Genomic DNA, 19,664 nt, shown 5'->3' with positions numbered 1-19,664 from the left:
AATGCCAACCGAAGATTAAAAAAAACAATTAGGAAATTCCCTTAATTGCTTTTTAGGTACGCAGAAAACGACAGGTCACTGGTCCTTGTTAACCTTCCCATATGACCTGCTCGACCTCCTGAGCTTCAGCCAACCTGAAACTTAGCAAATATATCTTGTTGTTCAAACGAGACCAAAATACAAGACATCATCCGTTTGATTTTCATATTCCAAATTTAAGCACAACTTTAAGCACAACAAAGTTGCAAAATTTGGGGAACATCACAGAAGCACATGATAATGGGGTATTAAAAAAAGCACACCAACGTTCACAAGATAAAACATGTATTCATCAAAAGCCATCCAAAATAATAACAATAAGAAGGCAAGTAAATTATATTTCTGTGAGTTTTTTAAGGCACAGGATAGATAACCAGAAATGTATTTAACAGCTCCCATGAAACTCATAACTGCAAGGCAAAAACATACACAAGCATGACTAGGATGCATCATCTTGACACAGACTCTGGCAGCCCTGCTCATAAAATGCAAAAACTGTTGTCCCTGTTCATGTTTTTCAGTTTTTTCAACTTACATTTAGTTTGAAAACAGTCAAACCCTTATTCAAGTATCCTTTGCATAATGCACAGAGCTTGCTCATAGCCCTAAAATGTCCCCAAGTCTCATTCAGAATCAACCACCATTGCACAAATCTCCTAAAATATACACAGCACAGCAGTCGTTTTATTCTTTGCATATCGGCATTCCATGTTTGTAATCAAGCATTAATAACGAGAGGTAAGCGATCAATCAACACTGCGTGCCAAAGGAAAATCAAAATCTCAAATCAGGACTGCTACTTAAGCATATATTTGTGTGCATCAGTTCCTTTGGTTAGTTTTCTCAGACAACAAATGAAAATTCTTCACATTTTAACAAACCGGATACAAAGTCATAAGAATCGTGACAGATTTCAACACGAATCCTCCAAGGTAAGTATAATGCCATGAAAACCCCTGCAAATTCTTATAACTATATATATTTACATTAAAACACTGAAAACAGAGACAAGGCAGTAAGTGTGTTTGAACAAATTAAAATATGTTACAACATCTTCCAATCAGGCTCATGAACGATTAACAGGAAATTTTGACAAAAATAAAACTAAACATGATGAAATTATTCCTGTTAACTAAATGGAAATTATATATGAATACAACAGAAGGATGTGCCCTTAGGTTAACAAGATAACTATGTTACAGAAGAGAGGTGGTGCCACTACGTGACGACGGGGTCTTGAATACTTTTTGTGGCTTGAGACGACAAACCGTCTTCACTTAGATAATACCTGCAACAGAAAATGATGAAATTAGATATTTAAGGACAGAAATTTGCTTCTTTTTTTTTTTTTTTACCCCCAAGAATCAACTCAATGTTGTACAGGAAACACATAAAATGCTAGTTTACCACTGTGTGATTCCTTTTGCTATGTCATCTCCACTTAAATCCACCAGAACCTGTAATTTTAGGCAAAAAACAAAGAAAAAGAACAAGAAATGTTTAGAATCAGCACCTGCATTGATGGCTCGAAAAGCGATAAAAACGTCAGTGCGTAAGCCACTACAGGGAAAACCTGCAGGAGATACCTTTCCCAGAAGCCCTTTGTGTTTGGACAGGATGCTCCCTCCATTCTTCACAGCAACATCCAGAGTTCTCCTGTAGAGCTCCACAATAGATACACTAAACTCAAACCTGCAAACACACACACACGCACACAAACATAAGCATACGCTTTTTATGTTTAGCATAAAATCCAGATTGTGCGTGGTCTTTGTCTGGGCCTTCTCTACGTATCCCTTTTGTCCCTCTGCATTTTCTTGCAGGGTCCTGGTGGGTGAAGTGAATCAGTGTAAATGGGACCACCCGGCCGGTCTGCCTGGATGCATTTAAGAGCTGCTTGTCTCAGGCTTTGCTCTACCTTGTTCTCCATCCACTTAGCACCATGCAATTTCTACGGCTGCCTAAAGATTCAGACAGTGCTGACTAAAAAGAGTGGGGACTAACAGCGATGTGATGAACAGAAACAAAGACATTTAGGAACTTTGTAGCTGGCAGCGCAAAGTGGACGGGCCCCAAGTTAAACTTTTTCTCAAATTTGGGGCAAGCCATTAAAGTAACCACCAATGAGAGGATACTATCGACTGATATAAGACAAGGTGGTGAATACAGTACAGGGATGCCAAGGAAACTGGAGCCGGGGATGTCCACTAGTGACCAACTGTCAACAAACAAACTGATGTGTGACAAATGAATTGTTTTACATGTGGACAGGACTTAACTCAGTCACGTATGGTCACAAGCTTTTCTGTAATGACTGAAAGAAAGAGATCACAGATACAAGCTTTCTCCGGTGTCTGGCTCAGCCTTTGGCTCATTTGAGGTAAGGGGGTAGAGTAAAGCTGCCACTCCTCCACACAAAAAGAAGGTAGATGAGATAGTTCAACTATCGGACTGGGATGCATCATGGATGAGGTGTACTGTCCTACTGGGTGGAGGCAATGGGGCAGGTTCAGGACATGCTGCAGAGATCTGGAAGAGCTGGAGAGGGAGGCCTGGTTATCACTGCTTTGACTAACAGAGTAGCAGAAAACGGATGGATGGATAAACAGGCGATTGAGTGCATTGAAACTGGGTCTTTGTCATGGCTTAGTGGCCAGACTATGACAAATATGGGGATTGTTCTGGTCCTTTAAACAAAAGCTAAGGCAAAGAAATTTGCCTTAGCTTTTGCAAACTGTAGAAAATTATTTGACTTTGAATTCACAACAAAGCAGCATACACTAGTGTAAACTTGAGGCCTTGCATGGTTTGTTTGGCTTGCTAACCACATTGTGGAGAGACAGATAAGTTGGTTTAAGTTGGTATTTGTGATTTGTGATTTCAACATGGTGCCAGTGGGGTTTAAGTAAGTGCCAGCAGGTGCTTAAGTGTTTGTGTGAGTCCATAATCTCTTTCTCTTTGACCTCAAGTCTTCTGTTCTAGCCCCTCCACAGCTATTGTTAACAATTTCATCAGCCTCCCCTGCTAATAGTTAAACTGCAAACCAGCATCAAGTGTTTCTGACATGGGCATATTGCCTCTCTAAGTTTGCACTAAGTCATCAAAACTTTGAAAACCCCTGCAGGCTCAAGATGGCTGATAATCAATACAACTGCATCAATAGCCAGCGGGACTAGGAAAGCACCGACGTGCTAACTCCAGCCTACACGAAGGAGCTGAATGATGCGATCGGCTTTCATCCCAGAGGCTAAAAGATTTAGTCTGAGCACTGAAGCTCAACTGCAAACAAAAGTGTCCAAAACAAACAGAAACTCGAGGTGATGGATCCACAGCGGCCACATGTGATACGAATCTCAGCTCAGCAGGGTCATATTGTCTGTGCAAGCTCTTTTCTTCAGTAATAAAAAAGCTCTGTTGCTAGAAAAAATTAAATATTCCACAACTGCACCCTTGCTGTCGGTCTGAATTCAAGAAGGACCCTGAAAATATAACTGAACATTAAAACTGGAAATAAAAGGAAAGCTTTGAAGGACTCTCAAAACACAGCCAGTTATCCAATTAGTACAGCGGCACAACTGCAGCTAAAGGCAGAAATATTCTCAGAGCTTATAACAATCGGACACAGGTGAAGCAAAACAACAGATCCCCAATAGTCACATTACGTTACAAATCTGCAAGGAATCTCAGCAAGTACTGATGCAAACCCACGTCTGATCGTAAACAGGATTAAGAGTCCTCTTCATTGTGCTTGTCTTCCTCTTCCCCGTCCGGCTCTTGTCAGGCAGCAAATAGAGGCGTATGAAGGGGTCCGAGCCATCTTTGGTGAAGGCTATCAAGTTGCTGAGGACACACAGGACAAAGGTGTTTTCACTCACATGTTGCCAGGCACGTGTTGCTTGTTAAATCTTTACAGTTAGCAGCTCCACAGGAAAGAAAGTGATTTGAATACCACAAACTCAAGTTAATGGCACAAAGAGCCCAAAAACAAAAAGTCCTTCGAACCACTTTGTGTAAATTCAGTGTATTGTAGTAGTTTGGAGCTCACCGGCAGGCGTGCACCACCACAATGAGTTTATTCCTCTGGGAGCTGTGTCGAACAGTCAGCTGGATCTCACCCAGGGGGTACTGGCTGGGGGCCGAGCCGCTATAAACACACCAAAGTCAGTCAGTGTCACGTCCAGGTGCTGCGGTCGAATTTACAAAGTGCATGCATACAGGGACTGATTAATTGTTTGACAGGTAGGCTGACAAAATATTTATAAAGATGAATATTCAAAAATCACGATGACATTTAGATGGAGGCCAGAATTTAAATGAAGTTGATGGAAAAACAATAAGAAACCCTGAGATGAGCCAAGCTGGAAAATAAACAATAATAAAAGTAATATATCATATCTGCCATTTACTTCTGCAGCTGACGAAGCCTTTGCTGAAGCTCCACGGTGGCAATAGGCAGGGAGATATCCGATGCCAGGCTGGCTGTGGACTTGTTGTGCGGCAGGTGTTTCTGGGAGCTTGACATGGCGGTGGTCAGGTTGGTGGTACTGTAGCGATGGCTGGCTCCGTACGGCTCGCCGTCCCTGTCCTTGAGGTTGAGAGTGGAAGCTTCTATAGGATGCGAATGCGTGGGCGGAGGCAGCGGCGAATCTGAGGCTGATGGTCTCAGGGACGAGGCTGGGGGTGCCTGTGGCACGCCGGACTTGTTGACCTGGACTGAAGAAGGCTGGTCTGGGGACACTTGCTTCTCCAAGGACAGGATCTAGACAAAGACATGAAGATGTTTAGTTGATTGACAATAGAAAATAAGAAGTTAAAGTTAATGTAAGTGCTGTCATTTCACGTGAAAAGTCTCTAAATTTAGCAGACCTTTCTAAACCGTGTTTTTCTTCAATTTTATTATGTTTTTTTTAAGAGTCTGCAAAGTAATTTCTCTTCTAAATGTATGTTGGTTGTGCTTCAATATGGAGAAACTGTTTTAGAGCAGGTCAATATTTTAATGTAGCTGCATTCCTTTTTTTAATTGGATCACAGTCATTCAGTATAATACGCTTCATTTTGGTCTCAAGAAGGGCAATGCAGTTTGTTTGTTATAGCTTCCTGTGTTTCCATGTGGGAACAGGAGAAAATATCCTCATTAGCAGTAAGTAATGGCTTTAGTTAAGGCTGAACTACGCTATGGATGGCAATTAGGCAAACCACCAAAGACTACCTGTCAAATCACTGGATTTAGTGCCTCAGGCAAAGAGATATAATTTTAGTGGTGCATCTCGAAAACGTCTACAGCACAAACAGCAATCAAATCAGAATCTGACTTTAATTTTCACCGCCGAGATGCCGTGACAGCAGAGATGACGCTACGCCTGTTCCAATTTTCATTAAGCCACTAAGCCTCACAGTTTCAGAGTGAAAAATGCTGTTAACTAAATAAAAGAGAAATAAATCAATGTCAGAGTCTCAGATTTTACAGAAGACTCACAAATGAATCCTGGAAATATTCCTCCAGAGTGTCAAACACGCTGACATCACAGTCCCCTATAAATGTGAATCCTGCAGCTTCTTATTTAACGTCCTAGGACCTGGAGTCCATGTATGTGGGCATCACATTTTGGGTTATTTAGACCAAAATACTCAATTTTGCTCTCATTCATTGGGTCCCAGGAGGTTAAACTTGTTGAGCTGCACTTAAACACCAGGGCTGTCTCTGCGTCATCCTGGATCTGCCCCATTCTGAAGGAATGTTACGCACGCGACTTGTTGGCTTTGCAACTGATGGGCTGATAAAGACACACCTGTGTGAAAAGATCAAGCCCAACCTGACTGTCTTTTACTGCATCATTCATAAGTTAGAACCTGCAAACATGTGGAACATGTTACAGAGCCGAGTCATTTTCCTATATGTATCGACTCTCAAACTTCAAAGTCTGCTGCTGAACTGAGTTAATGAGCCGGGTTACTTTGTTCCCTGTAGGGAGAGTTGCAAACTACTAACTAGTAACTGCTACACTGACAGTAGTAATCAATAGCAAATATCCTAACAGGCTTCAGAGTATGCAGGACCGCTCTCTTTCCTGAATTATTATGATAATCATTATCACAGAAAAAAAAATATAATCAGAATATTCCCAAAATTCACACTATATAAGATATATTGTAATGTACTGCAAACAGATTAAACAGTTTATCTTCTCAAACATGACATGCTATAAGCAAATCCATTTACAGTTTTATTTATTTACAGTTGAAGCTAGCCAGGGGCACATTGTTAACTAGATTAACTAACTACAGTCGGTTTCCAGGTTGCCACTTCAGTAAAAATCAATTTGCAAGAACAGCCACTGTTTTGTGTTTCCACACTTTGTGAAAGTCGGGCTTTCAGGGCAGTGAGGCGGCTCTTTTCTGCTCTTAACTGGGAGTTAAGTACACTCCAGCAACTGCAGTAAAGACAGTGTTGCTGAAAGACATTAGTCTTCGTCCCAAAAAGCCCGGCATTACAATATACTGCGTTAAATATAAATACTCAGAGGAGCCGCAGAGGTTAGGTTAGGGTCTGATTTTTTCTCTTTTTATTTTTTTAAAATCTGATGATTATTAACCAAACCTTTGCCGCTAATGTTTCTCTGCTTAGTCTAAAATGTGTCAGATAAAACGTTTTCAACCAACCTCATGACATGGCTGGATTAATTGGCTAACTAACCAGCTCCAACTGATTAAATCTGCCAGGGAAGGTGAGGATTACTCCATGAAAAATCAGTGAGCACCACTTAAAAATAACTTTATATTAACACTATAAAAATTGCCGGGCCTTTAAAGTGTCCAGTATTTGGATTCAGCTGGGAGCTTTTCTCAGATTTGACTGACTTCCTATGGAATGAACCAAGCCGTTACTTCACCTGGTTGTGGACTAGAAATGAAATGTTTATAGAGGTAAATCTATCACTATTGTAAGCTTTTTCAATTTATTACATACTCAGTGTGCTGTATCTTTAATTTAGACATACTGTATCAGTCAGTTCTATTTGAATTAACAGATTGTGAACATCTGTTCTGGTCTCCTAAGCCTGAAATGAATAACCCATCCATCCTCAACGCAGCTGCAGAGAAGAGATGCAGCCTGTTTTTACCCTCAGAGCCATCTTAAGTTTGATGGTGGAGCTGGGCCCAGAATTCTTGAGGGGAAAACGCTGATTCAGCGTCATGTCCTTCTCCACCAGCAGGCTACTCAAAGGCACCGTCAAGTTACCCAGAGTGCATTTGTTCTTGTCGTCTTTTACCTGTGCAAAAAGCAAAGATCTCCTTTTAGAAATGTCAGTTACTTAATCTGCGTCAGCGTACGATCTTATAAAGAAAACAGATGTTGTCCGTGACATTTTGAAGAGTTACCTCCACCTCGAGCTCCTGCCTCCTCGGGTTATGGACCAGGAATGAAAAACAGTCTTCCCACAGGGGCTCCTTAGTCTTGTACCGGATCTTTATGGGCAGATAAGTAGCCATTTGCTGGTTGTTAATACAATGACAAATCTGATCTTATATCTCATATAACATTTATCCTCTGCTTGGTCTTCTACTCTCCACTCCAGCAGTTCTGCATCTTCTTTTAAACCCCTAACAGTACTTGATTTACACCTTGAGGTTTCTAAAAAGCCTGATTATTCAGCTTTACATGCATTTAACCCCAGACAACCAAACTCCTCACACTAAGTGAGGAGAGATTATTTTTATGGCTAAACCACCAACTTTACCACTGTACTGTATCAGTCATGTGACATAAGCTGAAGATGTAAGATGATCTGATAAAGAGATCTAAAAGTGCAAATCCATCAAACACTTCTTTGGCTTGGACTGGAAGTTTGTGAATCTAAAAATGTGGCTGAGTTTCTTTATGAATCATGTGTCAACAATCATGCAATCACAGAGTTAAAATTAAGATTACACAGTGCCACGGGGTTCGTTTTATACAAAAGCAATAACTCGGGTGTCCCGCTTTCATCCCAAACAAAGCGGGAACAAACTTTTGAATTTGATTTAATTTTTCTCACCTCTGTCTAAATTAGGGTCTAATGAGTAATTTAACAGCTCTCATCCAATTACTTCCTCTCAAAAAGTGAAACAGCAGTCATTCCTGCAGCCTCATACTGAAGCTGAGGATGGGCTCATGGTTTCATTGCTTCATTTTAAATCCAAAGTCCTGGAGCACAGAGCCAGTTTGAATATGAACGCAGGACTGTGTTCATACTCAAACACTTTCATAAGTGCAAACAGGCTCCATCGCAGTAAACCTCCAACAGCTCACGCCTGCAATAAAATCAGCCCAGCAGATCTTCCTCGTTTACATTTCCCTTCTGAATGCTAGGATAGAAATTTCCCGTGAGAAACAGCCAATCATCGTGTCAGACTGAAAGCTCTTAAGCTGTGCAGTTAACTGGGTGTTGGTGGTAGCAATTCCTCATTTAACGTTCTTTATTTTACAACAACAATTTCATTTCATCTCTTTTTTAATGCTACAGTCAGAAGGAAGTATATCGCTAAAAGAACGCCACAAATAGTTATATGTAATTACATATAACAGCTTGATTGCCCAGAAGTCTTTTTTATGACTTACTAAGTGACACATTATTCTACGAATAAAATGCACAATTGCAAAAAAAAATAATAATCGACACAACATTCCAGGAATACAGAGCTACGATACAATGACACAGCATAATAACTTTAATGGATACTTCCACGACTCACCTTACTTTCAAGAGTTTTATGTCCAACTCTGAAATGAACATAAGGGCTGGGGTCGCTGGTATTCTTCTTAGCAGACTAATAGAGAATCAGACAGAAGAGTGTTAGCGCCATGTACCCCACTGTGGCACAAAAATCAACTGAGGGACAACATAATTGCACTCAAACATTCAAACAGCAGCTCAAGTGGAGACTCAATCAAGCACACAACGGTGAGAGAGCCTGTAGTTCAAACAGGAAGGAGCATTACCGTACATTCTGACAAGCAGGGCTGCAGGCAGAGCGGCAACCAAGGAGACAGCCGAGCTTTGTCTCCTCTGCGGGCTAAATTTAGCATGCTGGGCTTTGACAGCTACGTATTATTCAGTATTCCTCTCAGAATAATAATACCCTACATATCTACAGGCCAAGGTCTGTGACAACAGAGGAAAAGCCTTCATTTTCTCATCATCTAATCCATTCTCTTGAGGATGTCGCTTGAGTTTGACAAATGTTTCTCACCAGCATTACAATTAAGCCTCCCATTGAACATGCAGGCTGATAATAAAGACACTTTAACGCACCACGTATTGAACAGAGATATACAGAAATACTTTCACAAGTTTTTACATAATTCATACAATATCTGTTTTTAACTTGTTTAAACTACATGTCCAAAAGAATTGGGACACGCCTCCTAATCTTTGTATTCAGGTGTTTTTAGTCCCCAGAGCCACAGGTGATTAAAATCAAGCATGCAGTCTATCTTTACAAGCGTTTGTGAAAGAACGAGTCGTTCTACAGAGCTCGCTTAGTTCAAGGGTGGTGCTGTAACAACATGCCACCACTGCAACAATTTTCCTTCCTCAGATCAACTCTGTAGGAGTATTGTGCAAATTGGAAGTTTTTAGGAATCACAGCAAGTCAGCCAGTCATAAAATGAGCATGTAAAGTTACAGAGCAGGGTCTCTGACTGCTGAGGAGGATCGTTGCAAATGCTCTGCTGGCTCTATAAGAGTCCAAATCCTCCTCTGGCATTAATATCAGCATATAAACTGTATGCCGGGAGCTTCATTTCATGGGTTTCTATGATCAAGCAGCTCCTCTAGGTGTAAAGTGTAGGCACCCTAGTACTTTTATCTGTATAGTAGAGATTCTGTGTTCTATGTATAAAGTGAACTGTGAACAAAATAAATTCTTTCTGTGAAGGTAGAATCTCTGCTGTTCCTCTATATCCATTTTCATTTGTTTTTCCTTCATCACGCATGAGTTTAAATGTGTGATTAGAGAAAATCTCTTCTCCTCTGCTGGATTACAGTTTGCATCTTTTCAGTTATAACTGACTGATTCTGTTTCCTTTTTTGACGTTATCGGAGGAGGAAACAGTTTCCTGTGACTGATGCGGTATCAGACAGTGGAAGATGCAGCAATGCCTGACATGCATTGTTTGATTTTGTATGAAGTATTTTTGTTTTGCTGTTTATTATTGCTCTGTTATTAATAAATGAGAATCAGAATTTTGTGTGTATCATTTTCAGACTGTGACACGATGCTCATAGTGATTCTATTATGCACTAACAGAACCAGTAAGAGATTTTACATTCTGTCTATTATAAAAACTTTTACAGCCTACAATGATACATATTAACTTATAACCAAATCATATATATGTTTCTACATTTTTTTTTCAAATTAAATAATAACTAAGAATAAAATAAAATCTTTTTTTTTTAAATAATATGAAACATATGAGCCAATCAGCACGGGGTTTGTGCATTAGGGAGTCCCATTACACTCATGCTATACTTGATGCACACATGAGGACATAAAGGTCTTCATCTCATAGATTTTATAATCACAGTGTGCAGATAAAACTATACCCACTATTTTTTTAGGACCCGTCCGCACAGACTCTACACTGCAAGGGCACCAACTGTGCATATGTTCTCTGAGCAGTCAAGAAAGTAGTATAATAAAAACAGCTAAGTATCCCTGGTGTCCTCAGCTGTCCACGATCACAAGGGAGCATAACCCGGGGCCTCAGACTCTCACTGAAGTGCAAATGTAAATAAGTCAGGTATGAAATGTGCCCTAGAACAGTTGCCCCTTTTCTTGTTTGTCTTAAACACACATGTGAAAATAGTGCAGACATTTTTGGCACTTGCTGCTCTTTCCTCCTGTTTTCTGCATGCATTACAAACATGTGAAGACGTGCCCATTAAGATTTAACACATGACCTACTACACGGAGGCAGCATGGTGTATTAGCTCTATTTTTCAGCAACCTTGCTGTCCGGACTGGCTGGTGAAGCTATGTGTGTTTGGCAGTTTACAAAAAAAAATCCCACAGCTTCCAATGCTTTAAGCTCTAAGTCACTATATGGGTAACGCACCCACAAAAACAATTTCACTTGAATAGATTTTTATCTCAGCATGGACAGGCTGAAGGAAACAACACGTAAAATGGTGTCAGACTCACAGTGGTTTGAAATTCATTAGTAAGAAAATAAGATGCAGCAGCTCAGTCTACCATCCAGCTAGCAGCCGGCCCTGCTGCCACGGTGACACAGACTGAACGACTGAGTGCAACAACAAAACATTTGTACTCCTGCTGCCCTCCAGCACAATGCTTCAGTGAGTTTCACTGGCTCATATCAAACAAAGGGAGTGTCACAGTCAGTGTGATACAATAGGAGGCTTTAAACTGCCTAGAAGTAGGAAGGTAAATAAAAGGAAACGACTCGTGCTAACTAGAATTATGCAACACTGATTTTTGGAATGGTGCAACCTGAAACGTATCTTTTGTAACACACTAGATCATCTGTTCTGATCACTGGTAAACAAGATAATGAAAGCCGGTTTCTACTTCTACCAGTCTCCTCACATAACATTTACTTAGACTAATCTGTGTCACTACCTAGTGTCTACTTTATCTGTGTATTTGTCTGACAAATATGAGCTACAGAAGAAGAAATGTGGAAATGCTGGCCCAACAAGCATCAAGTCCTTATCCTGAATTCCTGAGCTTTAACATGATCGGGTTCTTCAACACAAAGGCACAAAAGGTGTTCTCAGAACTGTATTGTTCTATAGATGTGCCATTGTTAACTGCCTTTTTAAAGCAATCAAGTGACCCATCATTTCACTTTAGAAAAACCTGAAACCAATATTGTACTTCTGCATGCAAAAGTAGGGAAAATATGACAACAATTCAGGACGGCACAACAAAGGCTCAGACAGTCAGTGCGATCATCCATCTTCATGCACATTTTTTCAAAAACCACAGTTCACTTTGCACGTCTGATAGCCATCACGATCACATGACTGGATGGTGCACTTGAGGACCGGCACAGGTGAGACACAGGGTGTACGTTCTGTACATGCAGTCCATTTTTCCCACATTACCTTCAGCGCCTTAAAGACTGAGACTTGCTTCAACCCGTCATAGGTGAAATCTGACAGGTTGCTCTTTAAGCCACAAGGAGATTTGGGGGAGAAAATCACACCCACAGTTAGTAGGACGGGAATGACTCGGCATGGGTAAGAGACATGAGGGGGGGGGGGGGGAAAGGCCCACAAAAAACGTGTTGAAATTTGTGCTGAAATATGAATAGCATGGATAACTGTTAGATAAATCAGACGCAGCAGATATTGGGCTGATATTGGAGCAGGGCATACAGCTAACAATGAAAACATATGTCAAAATAATGAGGATGTTCCCTATAGGGGAGACTTAAAGGTGCTGGATCTTTTTTAACAAGCTACAGACTTTCTGTATCTGTACAGCTATACACTAATGTGAAACATCATTATGAGCTCTGCCAGCGAGCTCTTTCTACGCCTGACATTTTATACTTGGGCCTTGAACTGAGCAACTGATTAAGAAGAATATGCTGCAGGCTAACTAGCAGGCACAGTATAGCTGAGTCCTTGAAGTGAAGTGTCTGCCTCATGTTACTGGTTATTTTTCAGTAAACATTCCTTCACAACCATGCAGCTAACGCATGCTTTAAGATTCATGTTTGCACGGGCTCAACCCAACCCAACATTGCATACCGCTACTGCTAGCACTATAAAGATGGAAAAGTACCGGGGAACTCACACATATTGTTTTATACTCTGAAGTATTGCTCTCACAAAAGACTAGGCCAGAAGCTCTCCTCTCACTTAAGTTTCCACAGCCTAAGCTGCCTGAGAAGACGCTCTTGGGTGAAGAGGAAAGAAAATTAAGAGGAAACGGGGAAGTTATGAGAACTGAAAGAGCTAAAGTATTTATATAATAAAGGTAAAAAAACAAAAAAACAAACAAACTAATATCAGACAAGAGGTCAATTTGACCAATTTGGGTATTATAAAACATTTTCTAATCTCATTACATAAACGTCAAAAATGCATTTAGTCAGCAATTTGAAGGTTCAAGTTTATCCTCTAACAAAAGCAAAACAATATTGCCCAATATAGCCCTAACACAGAATCCTTGAGCTTTACCGACACTTTATTAGGTATACCTTGTGAGTACCAAGTTAGACCTCATTTTGGCTTCAGGAAAGCGTTAATTGATGGAAACAGTCCTCTGATTTTTGGTAAATACTGACATGATATTATCACACAGTCGCTGAAGACCGGCTGACTGAACACCGATCATGGAAATCTTCTGTTCCACTACACAAAAAAAGCTGCTCTATTGGACTGATATCTGGTGACTGTGGAGACCATTTGAGTATAGTTAACTCATTGTCATTTTCAAGGAACCAGTTTGAGATGATCTGAGCTTTGTGACATGGTGTGTTATCATCTAGGAAGCAGCCATCTGAAGATGGGTACGCTATGGTCATAAAGAGATGGACATAGTCAGCAACAATACTCAGGTAGGCTGTGGAGTTTAAATGATGCTCACTTGGTACTAAGGAACCCAAAGTGTGTCAAGAAAATCTTGGTTTCCTTTTTTTTAGGTCACAGGAGTGGCACTCAGTGCATTCAGAGATGCTGTTCTGAACACCTTGGTTGTAACAAGTGGTTATTTGAGTTATTATTACCTTCCTACCAGTTTTAAGCAGTCTGGTCATTCTCATCTGACCTTTGGCATCAACTAGGGATTTTCACCCAGAGAACTGCAGCTCACTGGATATTTTCTCTTTTTCAGACCATTCTCTGCAAACCCAGGAGACGGCTGTGTGGGAAAATCCCAGTAAATCAGCACATTCTGAAATACTCAGACAACCCTGCCTAGCATCTTTCTTCCCCATTCTGATGCTCAGTTTGAATTTGACAAGGTCAACTTGACCATGTGCACTTGCCTATATACACTGACCTGCTGCCATGTGATTGGCTGATATAAATGAGTTAAACAAGTGTACCCAATAAAGTGTCTGGTAAGTATTAATGTCCTGGAAAAAATATGAAAATGCTTTTTGTAGTAGACTAATGCAATCACTTCAGTCACAAATAAAAAAAAAACTATAGTAAAAGTATGTGAATCTTTACTACACAGACCACTAATCTTTACTGTTTTGGGTAAAGAACAAGAAGCCTGTGTAAGCCTAAAGCTATATTTTTGCACAAGCTACAGCGTCAAACTAAAGTGAGCATTGCATCATCTTACTGGCAGGTTCTTTGCCGAGTCCAGATAGACCACCAGCAGCGCAGATGACAGTCCGTTGTTGGCAAGGCTTCTGTCTGCACGCACGCTTTGCAGAACCTAAACATGAAGGACAAGTTAGACATGTTTTACAGCTGCAAATGCAGAGAACACGTCCTTGTGTTAAAGCGATGAAGCCTTATTGTTACATGCAGTACCTGGTCCAATTTCTCAGAAGTGGAGAGCAGCGATAGCCACTCCAGTTTCAGGTGGAGTTTCCCAGTAGTTGCTTCTTCAAGATCAAACCACTGCAACAATGTGGCCAAACAAGTACGTCAATATTTCCATTCAGTCGATGACAGGAACAAACCAGGCTTAAAAATCATTTGTAAAGCTTTTAGGAGCTGTGCTAAAACAGAACAATTTGGTGGTTTAGTTTACTGCGAAGATTTAGATGATCAGATCAGTGCCTATCTCAAATCTGCATGGACTCTCAAACACCTTAAATCCAAAGGTAACAAACTCATAATTACCTAATCATTTCTATCATTACTATATATCAGTCAACATATCCAGTGTTATTATAGTTAGCTAAACATAAACTAAAAAGTAAAACTAGAAGTGAAAATAAAACATTTAAGTACTACAATAAAAATAGAAACAGACTCTTGGTAAAAAAGTAACTGAAACACTTTTGTGAACTTTGAAAAGCAACTAATGGAAGTTAAAAAAAATATAGTGGAAGTTTTAATATTTGTTACTTTAGTAAAACTTTATCAGAAATTGCCTGATTAGGCTTTGATGGACGTTTTTACTCATCAGACTCCAGATGTCTACAAGGCTGTGAGTCAACTGCTTTCAAAAGGTTCTGCCTCTGACATATGGCTACCATACCATAGTGATTAAAAAACTAAAAACTAAAACTCAACTTAATAAAAGCTGAAGTAAAACTAACAAAATAAACTCAAACAAGCAAAGTTGCTGTGCTCACCAACTGAAACTAAGCCGGCGTACTCTCCAATAATCCCAGTTTTTACAGGGATTATGTGTCACCAAAGTAACTTCGTTTAAGGCTGGCAGAGGTGAGTCGACATATAAAGTGTTAACGAGTGAACTTTAGAGTTGCTGGTGGGTGTCATTCATGGCTAAAGTCTGGTTAGCTGTTTACCTGTCACATCTTACTCCTTACAAGAAAGCAATATGACTGAGCCTGACGGTTACTTTAAGATGTATAATTTATACGCTTTAAAGTAATTAAACTGATAATATTATTGTGAACAAAGCAGCTTACCATATCAACTTTCTGTTCTTTGTGCAGCTCTGTCATATCAATCATGAGGCTGTAAATAAGGACAAATAATTATGGAAATTGGGACAGCAAACAGTAAAATCGCACCAATTAATCTAAACACAGGGGGTCCAGATATCGATTGACTGCTTTGTGTTAATAGCACTGGGTGTAGCATTACAGCCTTGGGGTAAAAATCAATGAAATTTGCCCTTGGGCCGGTAACTGGGGATAACACTTCTACACTTCCATTATGAGTAAACATAGCTGTATTTATCTTAATTTTGTTGACTATATGTCCCGCAATACATCAAAGATTGCTCTTACCAGTTATCAGCGCTGGTACACCAGAGCTTTGTTTTAAATGAAATAAGTGCAATAACATCTCAGCGGGTTAGGAAATGACAAAGACACTCACCTCCCCAGGAAGTCATCTTGGTCTGGATCCTCATCAAATAGCTCAATCTCAAGATGCTGACCTGAGTGCTCATACACCAGTGCCTGATGAACACAAGAACAAACTGAAGCTCATTCAAACTGGCACAGGAGGTCAATAAATAGATTACCTGTCATGCAAACCAGCAGGAGGTATAAATAAGACAAGTGGAAAACAATGGCACATAACAATGGGAAACAGACTAGCTTTTTCGGTGGCAACAAACGACCGTAAAAGCTCTTCCTGCTCTAAAAGACATCCCCAACTCTCACCTCGTACACTTCGTTCCACTTGGGATTAAGGCTTTCCTTAATTGTCTTGCTCTGAAACAGCTGGTTGCCGATCTGCAGGATACCATAGGGGTCAGACTTGCCTTTGATCAACCCTCCCAGAAATGTATCCTTCCCTTCTAGATCTTGAGCCTCCAGGAAGTGAATCCTTAGGACTCCCTGTGGAGCCATGCAGACACATGTGTTAAAGTCTGAAAAAGCTTATAGAGTTTATAAGACGTGAAGATTTCTGTAATGGGAGGACATTAGTAGTATAAGAGGAAACATGACTCATTACCACAATAAAGTAATAACAAAAATACTAATTCATTTCACAATTCATAATTTAGCAGACTTTATTTAAATGTGTGGTTTGTAAAAAACGCACCACAATAAAACATAACAGCTACTTTAATATTTAAGAAAAAGAAATGCAAATTTATGTAAATTTAATAAGCTAACCTTTACTTACATACACATACATATACCTAGAATGTATTAGCATATATGTATGTGTATATATATATATATATATATCCCATGATTACCTGGATAAATAGAGGACTAATCTAGACTTTCTACTGCAGAATAGGGCTTTTATTTTGTTTAATTTTTCCATTGTCAAATGTTTTTCCTTTCTTTAATATTTAATAAAAACATTTGCCTGAAAGAAAGCAGTAAGAATTGCCACTGATATATAAAATCAGACCTGCGTTTATTTTCTTATTTTCTTGCCTAAGTATTGTGCGGCACATTATCTACTTTTAATTTTCCTACTGAGTTTTTAATGGATTAACATATTAAATGTCTTTATTTTAAAATACAAGGCCTTATTAACCTAAAAGTGATGGTGGATATAACAAGGCTACATTGTTATCATGGAAATCATTCCATCACATATGCTTCCTTGCCAGATGAAAGTCTAGTAAATAAAGATGACCATTAAAGTCAAGGAGGTAGGACCTGTTGCTCAAGGCTCCTTGGAAGTAAAATATAAAGAAATGAGGGGTGACTCAGAGTTTATCAAAGTACTGTATATGTGACGCATAGTACTGTATGTTGGCAAAACATCCTGCCGTCTGATATCAGAAAGACAAGTTCTTTGTTATCTTTTCAATGTCTCCTTTTTTTCCAAAGGCTGTAATGAATATATGATGTGTGGTAAGATTTTAGTTGTTTCTTTTTTATTCCTGTTTTGAACCCTTGAAACCTTTTTAAATATAATAAGGATGTGGCCTGCAGTGAAACTTTTTTCATTTTGTTGCCATGGATACAAGTTCCAGGAATACAACCTTTGCTGCATTTTTTATTGTTATGGTTCTTTAGTTTTATTCTGCGTTAGCACTGAGAATTAACTACAAAACCCTGGGAGATATTTTTTACTACTGACGAGCTTTAACGTACTAACCATGAGCTCCTCGTGTGAAACTGTCTGCTTACGAACTATTAAAGCACTTAGAAGAGCAGCTCATCCTTATTGGATGTATTGTAACAAGTGCATTTGTACCTTTGGCATTGGAAAGCGCAGCTTGGCCAGCTCCACCGTTCCGACCAGTGGGATAGTGATTCGGTTGGGCAATACCAAATAACTGCAGATAATGTCTTGAATCAGACTGTCAGAGAAGCCACTGTAAATACAAGGGAGGAGGTGGGGATGATGAGAGAGGGGAGAAAAAAAAGAAAATAAACAGAATGAAGCGATAAATTATTTAAAAGACAATAAGGGTGCCCTTGGGTTATAAATGTTCTCTTTTAATCTAAGCATAGTTTAGCATGTTTCTGTTTAACATGCGCGACGACAGCAGGAAAATTGGAGTGAGTTCAAGCATGCTGCTGCTGTTAGCCAACAAACGTCTGAATGTCTGTCTGATCCACTAATGATTCAATGGTGAATGACAACAATGACAGTGACGTCACAGGATGACATTTCCATCAGACGTTTCCTTTATTCATTTACTTACTGTGGCACAGCTGGAAAATTGCAATCATGGCTAGCAAAAAAAATCAAATTACAATAAAACTTATCGTGCTGGGTTATTGCTCAGCATGTCCCTCGAAGAATGGTTATTATTATTATGGGCCAGATGTCCATATATATTATAATGTGACCATTGTAATCAGGGGCATTTGTAAATTGTCTAAGACATCACCTGGAAGTGGATGTTTTCTGAGGACACCTATAAACACAATCTTTAAAATAGTCTGCAAAGAAAGAAAAGTACAAAAATGTAAGCTGATGAAAAGTGGGTGAATTTTTTTTAAACTAGACATTTGCTAACACACACCTGATGTACTTGTGCTCTGTGCTTTCTAGGTGCCCACCAGTGAATACGTACAGCAGCTGAGTAACAGCCTCTATGTAATTGGTCTTATAAATTTAGGAAACTTGCATCATTGGTGTCTTACTGAATTAGGCCCAAGATATTTTCAGGTCTTCAATGAAATGTTATTGTGTGATAAAATTTCAGTTTTAACAGTAAAACTCTACTTGCTACAGTGATCACTGCATGGAGAAACTACAGTAAACTCCATATTTAGTCAAAGTTTAACCTTTGGTTTTGTCATATAGAAATAACAACACAGAAATGTGTAATCTTTAACAATTAACAGTGTGTGTAATTTTAGACAAACAGAAACATAAAGTCCAAAAACTGCAGTGACAAGCTATCAAACTATAGCTAGCTTGCCACAGCATTATCCGTTTCCTGTTTATTGTAACTTAATATTTAGGTGTACTGCACTAATTAAATTTTATTTAAAGTAAGTTCTACCACTTAAACAAAGTCAATCTTGAAACAATCAAGAAAATAATGTCAAGTTATCACTGGGGATAAATGATAAATTCTAGCTGGTGAAAGCTAGGCTAAGGCTAGCTAAGGCTAAGGCTTAGCTAAGGCTAATTCACCTACTTTTCTCTTGTGTAATTAAAAACTTTAACCTATTGCTCAAACAGCCTAGGTGGTCATACCACATAAATAAGGCATTAGTTAAATGAATTTATAATTAACATAAAGTTATAAAATAAAATAAAAATGGTTTTCTTAACGTACTGAAAAACCACATTTGTATTTAATGCATTTTTAGGCTCTTCATTTTGCTTCTTCTAAAGGCTTTGATGATTATTAATTGCTCTATATTAGCTAGGTTAACTCCTTTCCTTGCTTTTCAAAGGTGCCACACAATTTAATTTCCATGATTATTAGACTCACAACCCCTCTATAACACTCTAACTCCTAACTCCTGTGACAGCACACCTAACCCTAACAAGCATCACCAAACACAGGCTAAAGGCCAAATGATCCATCAACTGAAAACATCGGTCAGCACAAAGCCCAAAATCCATAGC

At 39.3% G+C, this 19,664-nt stretch overlaps 1 protein-coding gene across 4 annotated transcripts in view; it reads right to left on the bottom strand.

The window, feature by feature from the left end:
* Positions 1 to 307: 307 nt before the first annotated feature.
* Positions 308 to 19,664, bottom strand: part of esyt2b (extended synaptotagmin-like protein 2b) — a 41,388-nt gene continuing 22,031 nt past the window's right edge. Inside the window, exons 8-23 of one of the 4 annotated variants that reach the window (XM_085468236.1) lie at positions 17,826 to 17,946; positions 16,322 to 16,498; positions 16,032 to 16,114; positions 15,617 to 15,665; positions 14,544 to 14,633; positions 14,350 to 14,445; positions 12,850 to 12,951; positions 8,773 to 8,847; positions 7,420 to 7,506; positions 7,161 to 7,310; positions 4,446 to 4,798; positions 4,085 to 4,183; positions 3,748 to 3,879; positions 1,626 to 1,731; positions 1,447 to 1,496; positions 308 to 1,327 (exon numbers count right to left, since the gene is read on the bottom strand). In XM_085468236.1, coding sequence (XP_085324362.1) covers positions 1,258 to 1,327; positions 1,447 to 1,496; positions 1,626 to 1,731; positions 3,748 to 3,879; positions 4,085 to 4,183; positions 4,446 to 4,798; positions 7,161 to 7,310; positions 7,420 to 7,506; positions 8,773 to 8,847; positions 12,850 to 12,951; positions 14,350 to 14,445; positions 14,544 to 14,633; positions 15,617 to 15,665; positions 16,032 to 16,114; positions 16,322 to 16,498; positions 17,826 to 17,946 — 1,840 coding nt within the window. In that variant the 3' untranslated portion in view covers positions 308 to 1,257. Of the gene's footprint in view, positions 1,328 to 1,442; positions 1,497 to 1,625; positions 1,732 to 3,747; positions 3,880 to 4,084; positions 4,184 to 4,445; positions 4,799 to 7,160; positions 7,311 to 7,419; positions 7,507 to 8,772; positions 8,848 to 12,152; positions 12,216 to 12,849; positions 12,952 to 14,349; positions 14,446 to 14,543; positions 14,634 to 15,616; positions 15,666 to 16,031; positions 16,115 to 16,321; positions 16,499 to 17,825; positions 17,947 to 19,664 lie in introns of those variants that run through there. The other 3 variants (XM_085468237.1, XM_085468238.1, XM_085468239.1) reach the window with 3 other exon arrangements.

Source organism: Copadichromis virginalis, linkage group LG9 (genome assembly GCF_057382275.1).
Source record: "Copadichromis virginalis isolate Kocher_CV1m ecotype Utaka linkage group LG9, C_Virginalis_male_GT1.1, whole genome shotgun sequence".
In the NCBI taxonomy this organism is placed as follows: domain Eukaryota; kingdom Metazoa; phylum Chordata; class Actinopteri; order Cichliformes; family Cichlidae; genus Copadichromis; species Copadichromis virginalis.
This window is presented reverse-complemented; position numbering and strand designations above follow the sequence as displayed.